Source organism: Microcaecilia unicolor, chromosome 1 (assembly GCF_901765095.1).
Source record: "Microcaecilia unicolor chromosome 1, aMicUni1.1, whole genome shotgun sequence".
NCBI classification, from domain to species: domain Eukaryota; kingdom Metazoa; phylum Chordata; class Amphibia; order Gymnophiona; family Siphonopidae; genus Microcaecilia; species Microcaecilia unicolor.
In genome coordinates this window covers 503,937,351-503,949,951 of record NC_044031.1, presented here as the reverse complement: position 1 = coordinate 503,949,951, position 12,601 = coordinate 503,937,351, and the positions used below count along the sequence as shown (strand labels likewise).

The 12,601-nt window shown below is 47.9% G+C and overlaps 1 protein-coding gene across 2 annotated transcripts in view; it reads left to right on the top strand.

Annotated features, from left to right (window-relative positions):
- Positions 1-828: 828 nt before the first annotated feature.
- Positions 829-12,601, top strand: part of GGH (gamma-glutamyl hydrolase) — a 110,599-nt gene continuing 98,826 nt past the window's right edge. For both annotated transcript variants that reach the window (XR_003943383.1, XM_030214917.1), the window contains exon 1: positions 829-1,074. Coding sequence is in view for 1 of the 2 variants with exons in the window: in XM_030214917.1 (XP_030070777.1) it covers positions 942-1,074 (133 nt within the window). In the remaining variant the exon portion in view is untranslated. The remainder of the gene's footprint in view (positions 1,075-12,601) is intronic.

The window sequence follows — 12,601 nt, the reverse complement described above, 5'->3', positions numbered from 1 at the left end:
TTACAGTTGTTATTCCCCTGAAGAGGTAGCTCCAAATACACAAACATCGATTTAAGTTATCCATACTTTAAAGGAAATTTCCCTGGTTAACAGTTCCCTCCCTCCTCCCAAAAAAAAAAAAAAAAGGTTGGAGAGATTGTGTTAAACTGTCTTATGTGAATTCATAAATGAAATTATCTGTAGAAGAAAAAAAATTTACTTACTGTAAAAATTCAGCTGAATTTATTCAAGACGTTAAACCAATCTTGAATTTTTAAGAATTTTTTGCTGATTAAGAACTTTGGAAATGTTTTATAGTTAATGGACTTTTCACTAAGAACTTCTGGTATTTTTTGTCTTCAATCCTTTATCTTAAAATAATAAGATACTGGCTGTGAGAGTTGGTGATCTTCATTAAAGAAACCATATTTTACTGTAACCATCTAAATTAGAGTGTAACATCCTTTCTCTGTACATATATATTATTTACATACACAAGAGGTCCTTGTTTTTTACGAGGCGGCCTCCCATTCCACAGCACCTTTCCCGAGGTAGGTCTTGGCCCCGTGACAGTCCCTTAGTTTTGTTCTCTCGTGTATGGGGACTCCTTACATTTGGGATTTAAGTTTAAAACCAGGACTGGCCAAAACGTCTCTCTTGAACAGGGTAACTTAGCAGCTCAGCCTCTTCTCTTATCTCGGGGAGCAAATTAAAACCACTGCCTGGTGAGGTGACACCTGGAGAGTTTGTGCATTTAGTCATAGCTTAATTTCAGTCTCTGTGTGACCTGATGAGCAGGAAGTATTTTTCCTGTACACTTCTTCCTCCCTCCTCCTCTTGCAGCTTATTGGTCAGGAGGATTCTCAGCTCAGTACAGGAAACGGCACCGCCGGTGGGGCTGCTTGGTTTGTTTTGTTTTTTGTGTGTGAATGTGAGCGAGCAGCGTCTGCCTTGCTGAACAGATGCGGCAGAGCGGGGATTCGGGCTTCATGGGTCTGCGGATCGTGGTTGTTGTGGGGTTACTGAGCGTCGCCGCCAGCTCCCTGCTTTATAGGGGCGATAGCAGTCAGGGCTTGAACTCCAGACCCATCATAGGTAAGGAAGAGGGCTCGCTCTGTGCTACGGGAGGGAGGTTCTAGCCATTTACGATACGACCAGTGAGTGTATAATAATGTATTTATTGATGTGGATTGCAGTGTGGAACGAATCATCTGTGACGCTGGAGATGTGGATGTCTGTGTGTGTGCGGTGGAGGATTTTTAAATTATTATTTTTTTTAGGTGTGGTGTGTGTTTTGAAGGATGTTTGCCTGGACATTGAGCTGGACTGGGGGACGTTGGTGACTTTCCACTAGCTTTCTTTCTGCTGTTTTTAAAGGGCAGAAAACAACGCTGTCGTTGTGGATTGCAGGTGCTGGCCAGATATGGACGCTGTTTGGAAGGGGTTGGCCACTGCCTCGGCTCTTTTATTTTACTGCAGGTTAAGAGTACTGGACTACCTTCTCTCTGGCTCTTGAGAGTTTCAGCAGTGCCTTGATGCAGTGAGTGGTTTAATTTTGTAGCAGGTTAAGGGTGGCTGGTGCAGTGACTTCGTCGTTGAAATGCATTGCGACCACTGTTCTAAAGGCAGCGGGATAGGGGTGTGGACCACAGATTCCATAGCTCCGCCAATATTTTGCCCCACATCACTAGAGGACTTGGGGCAGGATTGGAGATCCGTTTGTTTGGCCCCAAAACGAGCATAGTAGAGAGAGTTCTTAGTGCAGAAGGGTATTTAGGGAAAGGGAGAACTGCAGCTTCTCCTTCCTAACCTGCTGTACATCATTATATGACAGTTTGTATGATCACTGGAGCTGCCTTACACAGTGAAAAGAGGGTAAAGCTGGAAGTACAGGCTGAGGTCTTAATTTGGAATTAGCTGTGAACCAAAAATAACATGTAACCCCTGTACTGCCAAGAAATTTAAGACAGTATGGGAAAAGTAATTTTGTATGTGTTTTCTTTTTAACCAGGGGGTGGGGATTATATTGTAAATAAAATTTCCCATCAAGGTAAGTGGTAAATAAAAATTGTTATTTAACTTTCAAAATTCCTCAACCTAATTTGTAAACATTTACAAATGCATTATATATATATGTAAAAAAACAAAAAACAAGAGCTTACCTATGTAATCACACACATTAAGGGCTCTGTTTACTAAGGTGTGCTAGCGTTTTTAGTGGGTATACAAAATTAGGGTACGCCGTGTAGGCAACCATAGGAATATTGTGAGCATCTACACAGTTAGTGCTTTTAGCGTGTGCTAAAAGCACTAACATGCCTCTAGTGCGGCTTAGTAAACAGGGCCCTAAATGTCTCTAGAAACCGTGCTTCTACTTTAAAAGGAATTACAGGCATAATATTGCACAGAAGAGAACCCTCATTTATTTATTTATTGCATTTGTACCCCACATTATCCCACCTTTTTGCAGGCTCAATGTGGCTTACAATGTTGTTATGATGTAGTCATTACAGGATCTTAAGTACAATCGCTGATAGGCTGAAGGATCTTAAGTACAATCGATAATAGGCTGAAGGTAAATGGATCTTAAGTACAATCAATGATAGGCTGAATGATCTTAAGTACAATTGATAATAGGCTGAAGATAAATGGGGTTTTAGATGGAAAGGTGGAAGGTAAGATAGTGTGAGAGGGTTGTTTTTTTTTAATGCACATGAGTGGTTTAAGGAATAATTTGTTTCATTGAGGATTGTTTTTGTAAGCTTTGTTGAAGAGATGTGTCTTCAAAGATTTGCGAAAGTTGGTTAGATGGGCCATGGGTAATGCGTTCCATATTTGTGTGCTTCTGTACGCAAAAGTAGTGGCATATGACTGTTTGTATTTAATTCCTTTACAACTGGGGAAGTTCAGGTTGAGGAATTTGCGGGCCGATCTTTTGGCGTTTCTGGGCGGTAGGTCCACTAGATTTAACATATAGAGTGGGGCATCTGCGTGGATGATTTTGTGAACAGTTGTGCAGATCTTGAACTCAGTTCGTTCTTTCAGCGGGAGCCAGTGCAGTTTCTCTCTAAGGGGCTTTGCATTTTCGTATTTAGTTTTTCCAAAAATGAGTCTGGCTGCGGTGTTCTGGGCTGTCTGGAGTTTTTTAATGGTCTGTTCTTTACAGCCTGCGTACAGAGCGTTACAGTAGTCCAGGTGACTTATCACTAATGACTGTACTAGGGTGCGGAAGATGTTTCTTGGGAAAAAAGGTTTAATTCTTTTGAGTTTCCACATCGAGTAGAACATTTTTTTCGTTGTATTCTTCATGTGGGTATGGAGTGTGAGGTTTCGATCAATGGTGACTCCAAGAATTTTGAGATTTTCTGAAATAGGAAGTGTGCAGTATGGTGTGGTTATAGTGGGGTAGTTGTTTGTGTTATATTGGGAAGTGAGGACTAGACATTGAGTTTTTTCTGCGTTAAGTTTTAACTGGAAAGAGTCCACCCAAGAGTGCATGATTTGGAGGCTCTGGTTGATCTCGCTGGTTATTTCGTTTAAGTCACTGTTGAACGGGATGTAGATCGTAACATCGTCAGCATATATATAGGGGTTAAGGTTTTGATTAGCTAGAAGTCTGGCTAGTGGTTGAAAATGGTTGGTGAAAGGGGGGATCCTTGAGGAGCTCCACATTCCGGTATCCAAGGTGGTGATCTGTCAGTATTCGTTGTTACTTGGTAGGATCTGGTGGTGAGGAATCCTTCGAATCATTTGAGAACTGGGCCTCCAATACCGAAGTATTCTAATAGATGTAGTAATATTCCATGATCCACCATGTCGAAAGCACTCGACATATCGAATTGTAATACGAGTATGTTCTTGCCGGTTGCAATTGTTTTCTTGAATGAATTCATCGCAGAAACTAGTACAGTTTCGGTGCTATGATTTGATCGGAATCCTGATTGAGACTCATGTAGAATTGAGTGTTTGGTTAGGTATTCCGTGAGTTATTTCGTCACTATGCCTTCCATCAATTTTGTTATGAGCGGGATAGAAGCAACTGGTCGATAGTTTGTTAGGTCCATAGTGCTTTTCTTAGCATCTTTTGGCAGCGGAGTGAGAAGGATGTTTCCTTTATCCGTGGGGAAGAGACCATTTAGGAGTCTGTAATTTACTTGGTTCGTGAGGTCTTTTTTGAATTGTTTGGGGGCAGCTTTTATTAGGCTAGTGGGGCAAATGTCAAGTTTGCATTGAGATTTGGCATATTTCCTGAGCCAGTGTGAAAGTTCATCAACTGAAATCAAGTCAAACTTGGTCCAAAATCGATCGGCTGGATATTCCCCAGGTTTTGGGTCTAAGCATTCAAGGATGCTTGTGTACTCAATTGTGTTGCTTGGTATCATGCGTCGGAGCTTTATGATTTTTTCCTTGAAATAATTCGCTAGGTTGGTTGCCAGTGGGGTATCTGTGCTATTCGAGGTGACCTGTGTGGTGTTTAGGAGATTGTTGACAAGTGAAAAGAGTTTGTGCATATCCTTGTAATTTGGTCCTATAGTTTTGTAGTATGTTCTTTTGGTTTGTCTGATGTTGTATTTGTATTTTCCATATCATCAAGCTGATCAATCCATAGACTGGTGGGTTGTGTCCATCTACCAGCAGGTGGAGATAGAGAGCAAACTTTTGCCTCCCTATATGTGGTCATGTGCTGCCGGAAACTCCTCAGTATGTTCTCTATCTCAGCAGGTGGTGGTCACACACAGCAGCAGCTCTGGCTAGGCCTCCAAGCCTAATCCTTAGGTTTTGTTGAGGCCTGGGGTTGAGGGCTCTTTTGAGCAAGTGCAAACCTGGTGGTGCCAGGTCCCTCCTTTTCTCCCCCCTCCCGCTGGCTCCGTTTAAAAAAAAAAAAAAAAAATTTTGAACGTCTTTAAAGGCGTTTATTTCGACGTTTATTTAAGCGTCTATTGCAGCTACTCACTGGGACACCAGGTCGTTACAACTCGGAGCGGACAGCAGGTAATTTTTACCTTTTTATTGCGGGCAGGGGGTTCCCCGATTCTTCTCCTCGTGGCTATGGCGTCGGAGGGCGAGGGCGCAAAGGGTCGCTCCCCGGGTCGCTCGAGCGCTTCTAGAGGGGATGCGGGGGTTTTGAAGCCTGATTCGCCCTGGTTGGGTGACAGTTTCGTGACCGATGAATGTCCCGGTCCTTCCTCCGGCGTGGCGGTTTTTCCCGCCATAAACGCCCATCCCCCGCTCCTCGCCTCCGCCATCTTGGCCGGCCACGCGGCTCGGACGGCTCCTTCTTGGGCCGCCCTTGAGGTTGGAGACATTAATGCCATGAACGCCCTTAATTTGGGCGACGGCTCAGAAGCGGCTAATATCAAGAGCCGTTCTTCCCGCGCGGCTCCTTCGCGGAGTTTCGCGCCGGACGCCATCTTGGATGCGCAGCATGTCTCTCCCCCGCTATTGCGAGCGCCGGTTGAGAGTGCGCCTAGGGCTGTTGCCCAGGCGGCGGAAGTGCACAGTATGGGGGGTTTCTCCCCCGAGTTTGTTTTGCTGCTGCATCAGGCCTTCCTCATGCACAACGCTGCCCCTGCTCCCTCGTCTGGTAAAGAGGTTGAGGTTCCCAGAGGTAAACGCCCTCGGGTTGATTCCCAGGCCTTGGAGGAATTTGGCTACTCCGATGTAGATGAGGGCAGCGTGTCTGAGGTCTCCCAACGGTCCTTTGCGGATTCCTTGGAGGAGACGGATCCCCGCTCGGATGGAGCGGATGACCCCTCTGCGGCGCGGCTTTTTCGCCCAGAGGATTTGCCCAACCTGTTGTTACAGGCCATGGACACTTTGAAGATTTCCTCTTCGGAGGACGTCTCTCCCTCAGCCCCTGTTGGCTCTGCCATTATGCTGGGGACTAAGCGCCCGCCTAGAACCTTCCACGTGCATGATGCCATGCACACCTTAATTTCGGCTCAATGGGATGTCCCAGAAGCGAGCCTTAAAGTGGCTAGGGCTATGTCCCGCCTCTATCCTTTGGCTGTGAGTGAACGTGAGGCCTATCTGTGGCCTACTGTGGATTCTTTAATCACTGCGGTGACTAAGAAAACGGCTTTGCCGGTGGAAGGTGGCACGGCCCTAAAGGACGCCCAAGACAGAAGATTGGAGGCGGCCTTAAGGTCGTCCTTTGAGGCGGCTGCTTTAAGTTTGCAGGCCTCAGTTTGCGGCTCCTATGTGGCCAGGGCGTGCCTGACCATGGTGCAGCGGGCTTCCCCCTCGGATCATTCCTTGAGGGCTGATTGGCCGGCCCTGGAATCGGGCCTAGCCTATTTGGCAGACTTGCTGTATGATGTCTTGAGAGCCTCAGCTAAAGGCATGGCTCAGACAGTCTCTGCGCGGCGGTGGCTTTGGCTGAAACATTGGTCTGCTGACCACGCCTCTAAATCCCGCCTGGCTAGATTGCCTTTTAAAGGCAAGCTGCTCTTTGGGGTCGAGCTGGACAAAATCGTGACCGATCTCGGCACGTCTAAGGGCAAGAAGTTACCAGAGGTCAGGGTTCGGGCTAGTGCTCGTCCCGGTTCCTCCAGAGGACGGTTTCAGGAAGCCCGTCGGTACCGCCCGGGCAAGTCGGGTTCCTCTGCCCCCTCTTACTTCAAGAGAAATTTCTCCCCCAAGCAGCGTTCCTTTCGCAGAGACCGCCGTCCCGGAGGTGCTCCCTCCGGTCCTCCCCCAGGGGCTCGTACCCAATGACGGGGTGTTGGTCCACGCCCCAGTGCAGATTGGAGGACGGCTGTCCTCGTTTCTGGGCGAGTGGACCACAATAACTTCAGACGCTTGGGTGCTGGAAGTCATCAGAGACGGCTACAAGCTAGAGTTCTGCCGACCCTTAAGAGACGGGTTTGTACTCTCTCCCTGCAAGTCTCCGGTCAAAGCTGTGGCAGTGCAGCAGACTTTGGACAATCTGATCCGCCTGGGTGCGGTCGTTCCGGTGCCAGAAAGTCAGCTTGGCAAGGGGCGTTACTCCATTTACTTTGTGGTACCAAAGAAAGGAGGTTCTGTCCGGCCTATCCTCGACCTCAAAGGGGTCAATCGGGCCTTGAAAGTGAGGCTCTTTCGCATGGAGACTCTCCGCTCTGTTATAGCGGCAGTGAAGGCAGGGGAGTACCTGGCATCCTTGGACATCAAGGAAGCATATTTGCACATTCCCATCTGGCCTCCCCATCAACGCTTTCTGCGTTTTGCAGTCCTGGGACGACACTTCCAGTTCAGAGCCCTCCCGTTCGGGTTGGCTACTGCTCCGCGGACCTTTTCCAAAGTAATGGTGGTCATAGCGGCCTTCCTGCGGAAGGAAGGAGTACAAGTCCATCCTTATCTGGACGACTGGTTGATCCGAGCCCCCTCTTATGCAGAGTGCGGCAAAGCTGTGGACCGGGTAGTTGCTCTTTTGAGCTCCCTGGGATGGATCATCAACTGGGAGAAGAGCCAGCTGCGCCCGACTCAGTCCCTGGAGTATCTGGGAGTTCGATTCGACACCCAAGTGGGCAGAGTGTTCCTGCCAGACAATCGGATTGTCAAACTTCAGGCTCAAGTGAACCAGTTCCTAGTAGCCTCTCCTCTTCGAGCTTGGGACTATGTGCAGCTGTTGGGCTCTATGACGGCCACGATGGAAGTAGTGCCCTGGGCCAGGGCTCATATGAGACCACTTCAACTCTCCCTGCTGCAGCGCTGGACTCCGATGTCGGAGGATTATGCTGTGCGCCTTCCCTTGGATCCAGCAGTGCGCAAGGCGCTGAGCTGGTGGATGCAGACAGACAAGTTGTCTGCGGGAATGCCTCTGGTGACCCCAGAGTGGATTGTCGTCACGACGGACGCCTCGTTGTTGGGCTGGGGAGCCCACTGCTTGGGAAGGACAGCGCAGGGACTTTGGTCTCCGGCAGAAGCAAAGTGGTCTATCAACCTCCTGGAACTCAGAGCCATTCGGTTGGCGCTTTTGGAGTTCATCCCGGTACTGGTGTTGAAGCCGGTACGGGTCCTGTCGGACAATGCCACGGCTGTGGCCTATGTCAACCGCCAGGGAGGTACCAAGAGCGCCCCTCTAGCCAAGGAGGCCATGAATCTATGCCAGTGGGCGGAAGCGAACCTGGAACAGCTTTCAGCGGCCCACATTGCTGGAGTCATGAATGTCAAGGCGGACTTTCTCAGTCGCCATACCTTGGAGCCCGGAGAGTGGCAACTATCGGCTCAGGCGTTCTTGGACATCACGAAGCGCTGGGGCCGGCCGAGCCTAGATCTGATGGCGTCATCGGCCAATTGCCAAGTGCCGCGCTTTTTCAGCAGAGGACGGGACCCTCGATCTCTGGGAGTAGATGCTCTTCTCCAACAGTGGCCGACACAAGAGCTCCTCTATGTGTTCCCGCCCTGGCCCATGTTGGGCAGGGTGCTAGACCGGGTGGCAAAGCATCCCGGCAGGGTAATCCTGGTGGGTCCGGATTGGCCCAGACGTCCCTGGTATGCGGACTTGATCAGGCTCTCAGTCGACGATCCTCTGCGACTGCCAGTGGAGCAGGGCCTGTTACATCAGGGTCCCGTGGTGATGGAGGATCCCTCCCCCTTTGGTCTTACGGCCTGGCTATTGAGCGGCAGCGTCTGAGGAAGAAGGGCTTCTCAGACAAGGTCATCGCCACTATGCTGAGAGCGAGGAAGCGCTCTACTTCTACTGCTTACGCCAGGGTTTGGCGTACCTTTGCAGCGTGGTGTGAAGCAGGTTCACTTTCTCCCTTCACTGCTCCAATTTCTTCAGTGTTGGCGTTCCTGCAAGAAGGTCTGGAGAAAGGCCTGTCGCTCAGTTCCCTTAAAGTCCAGGTAGCGGCTCTGGCTTGCTTCAGGGGTCGCCTGAAGGGTGCTTCCCTGGCTTCGCAGCCAGATGTGGTGCGCTTTCTTAAGGGAGTCAATCACCTGCGCCCTCCTCTGCACTCAGTGGTGCCTGCGTGGAATCTCAACTTAGTGCTGAGAGCTTTGCAGAAGCCGCCGTTTGAACCCTTGTCGAGGGCATCTCTGAAAGACCTGACGTTGAAAGCAGTCTTTTTGGTGGCTATCACTTCAGCCAGAAGAGTTTCCGAGCTCCAGGCACTATCATGTCGAGAGCCTTTTCTGCAGTTCACTGAGGCAGGAGTGGCTATTCGCACAGTGCCTTCCTTCCTGCCCAAGATTGTTTCTCGCTTCCATGTGAATCAGCAGCTCTGTCTCCCTTCCTTTCGTAGGGAGGACTACCCAGAGGAGTACTCTGCTCTTAAATATCTGGATGTGAGACGAGTCATCATCAGATACTTGGAAGTGACCAATGATTTCCGGAAATCGGATCATCTGTTTGTCCTGTTTACAGGTCCTCGTAAGGGTCTGCAGGCTGCTAAGCCTACAGTGGCAAGATGGGTCAAGGAAGCCATTGCAGCGGCTTATGTGGCCGCGGGGAAGGTGCCGCCTGTCCAGCTGAAGGCTCACTCCACAAGAGCTCAGGCGGCCTCGATGGCAGAGGCCGGTTCCGTTTCCTTGGAAGAGATATGCAAGGCGGCAACTTGGGCTTCGGCCCATACATTCTCCAAGCATTACCGCTTGACTGTGGCTGCTCGGGCGGAGGCCCGGTTTGGAGCTTCAGTGTTGCGGTCAGGGATTTCTATGTCCCGCCCTGGGTGAGTACTGCTTCGGTACATCCCACCAGTCTATGGATTGATCAGCTTGATGATATGGAAGGTAAAATTATGTATAATCATACCTGATAATTTTCTTTCCATTAATCATAGCTGATCAATCCATAGCCCCTCCCAGATATCTGTATTGTTTTTATTCTGGTTGCATTTCAGGTTCAAGTTTAGTCTTCAGTTACTTCAGAAAGACTTCGTGTTCAAGTTTTTTCACTTGGATTCTTCAAGAGTTAAGACGAGTTTGTGTTACAGTGAGCTGCTGCATTCCTCTCCCCTCCGTTTTACGGGGCTGGATTGAGACAAAATTCTGCCGGCACTCCCTCCCGCTTCGTGCGGCTGTAGGGCAGTTTTGTACCCCTCCCGCTTCGGCGGTGTTAGGGTCAGTCAGCTCCTCCCGCGGTTGCGGTTGCAGGATAAGCCAGATCCCCCCGCATCGGCGGGTGTGGTGTCCCTCCCCCGCTCCGCGGGGATGAGCTGGACGGATTCCCCTCCCCCACTTGTGTGGGGATGAGCTGGGTTAATTCCCCTCCCCCGTTTCGGCGGTGGTGAGCTGGGCAGAGTGTCCCTTCGTGGGTGTAATTCTCTAAGTGCTGAGTCCTGCGGATGGTGCTTTGATATCGACATACTGAGGAGTTTCCGGCAGCACATGACCACATAAAGGGAGGCAAAAGTTTGCTCTCTATCTCCACCTGCTGGTAGATGGACACAACCCACCAGTCTATGGATTGATCAGCTATGATTAATGGAAAGAAAATTATCAGGTATGATTATACATAATTTTACCTTCTTTGTAGCTGTTTCCATTGTTTGAGTGTGTGTTCATCTTTTTTTTTTTTTTTTTTGCTCCATGCTCTTTCTAGTCTTCTAACTTGTGTTTTTAGTTTTTTTAGTTCTTTGTTGAACCATGGGATTGTGAGGTTCTAGTTTGGAGCGGTGCTATCTTATCTAGAACTGTTCTGCATCTGTAATCCCATTCTTGTAGAAATTGGGGTGAGTCGGTAGTTGTTGTCCATTCGTCAGTATATATTTGTTGCCAGAATGTTAGAGGGTCTATTTTGCCTCTTGTAGTGTAGGTTCTTTTTTCTTGTTTTTGTTGTGTCTTTTTTGTTTTCCAGAGTAGGGAAGTGTTTGCCTTGTAGTGGTCTGACCATGGTGTGGCTGTCCATTTTGTGTCTCTGATTATGAAGTTCGCTTCTGATGAAAATTTGTGAGTTATGATGTCTAGAGTGTGTCCTTTCTTGTGGGTGGGTTGCATGTTAGGCCAGTGGATCTCCCATAGTTGGAGGAATTCCTTACATTCCTTACATTCGTGTACATTGTTTATGTTAGTGTCTTCGAGATGAAGGTTGATGTCTTCTGCTATGAGAATATTCTGGGAAGACAGACAAGTATTTGAAATGAAGTCCGTAAAGTGTATCTGAGCATCTCGCCAGTTAGCCGGGGGTCTGTACAATAGGATTATGTTTTGTTGATCACACAGGTTGGGGTGGTTGATTCTGACTGAGGCTATTTCGAGTTGGGGGAGGATAGATTCATCTGTTGTTGTAACTGTGAATTGGGATCTATAATTATAGCTATACCTCCGCCTCTTTTTCCTTCTCTTGTCCAGTGGGTGATTTTGTAACCTGGTGGACACAGCTCTAGGATTATTGGGTCTTTAGAATCATGAATCCAGGTTTCATTAATGAGAAGGAAGTCAAGATGATCTCCCGTTATCCAGTCGGTTATCGATGAGGTTTTTTTTATTATTGATCTTGCATTAGTATAGCCTATTTGTATTGATTGGTATTGATCCCTTGGGTTCGAGTTAGTGGTAATTTTTATCAGTTGTCTGTTTCCTTGATGTGTGGGTATAATATCTTCTTTTGTTGTTATCCCTTGGTGGAGTCCATGGGTATTTGGTTTGATTTGGTCTTTGTTGTCTTTTTGGGAGGGCATGATGTGTACGTGAGTGGTGTGTGATTTGTGAGTTGTGTGGTTGTTATTATCTATATCGTGGATTGAATGTGCGTGTATGAGTAGGGTGAGACAGTAGATATTTAGGAGTATTTTGCTGGGGTTCATATAAGCATTTAAGACACAACAATTTCTAAAGCAGCAGTCTATAGAATATAAAGTACAATCTGCGCAGTAAACCTACGGCACGGAATCTACAGCTGGGTCCCTGTTCTAGACAGTAGATAGGAGTATTTTGCTGGGGTTCATATCAGCATTTAAGACACTATAACAATTTCTAAAGCAGCAGTCTATGGAATATAAAGTACAATCTGCGCAGTAAACCTACAGCTGGGTCCCTGTTCTAGACAGTAGTACAATCTGCGCAGTAAACCTACAGCTGGGTCCCTATTCTAGACAGTAGATAGTTAGGAGTATTTTGCTGGGGTTCATATCAGCATTTAAGACATTACAACAATTTCTAAAGCAGCGGTCTATGGAATATAAAGTACAATCTGCGCAGTAAACCTGCGGCACGGAATCTACAGCTGGGTCCCTGTTCTAGTATCAGGTTAGTATATGCTACAAGTGTGGCGGAAGTGCTATGAGGTGTTTTATAGTGAAGCGGCTCAAAAGTCCTTTGCATGAGCTGTTAAAGTTTAAAGTCTAGCAAAGTATTTAAAGCATTACAGAAGATATTTACAGCTGTATCTGGGTGGTATTATTAATCAATATTGCAGTCAAATTAAATGTTTCTTAATACTTTATGAGGAGCAGCAGGATAGAGAGAGGTAGGATAGCGAGAACAGAGGTAGAGAGAAGCATATTGATATCGGTAGACTAGGTAGAAGAGCAACTTGCGTAGGCTGCCTTTCTTTGTTTGACTTCTCTCAGATCTCAGCATGCTGGGGAGGCACTCATCAAAAGAGCGCGGAGTCTCTGTTGGTTCCTCTGTGTCGCTCCAGTGCATCGGTGATGCAAGTTGCGGAGGTCCCGTCACGTGGGTCCTGTGCTCCACTTCT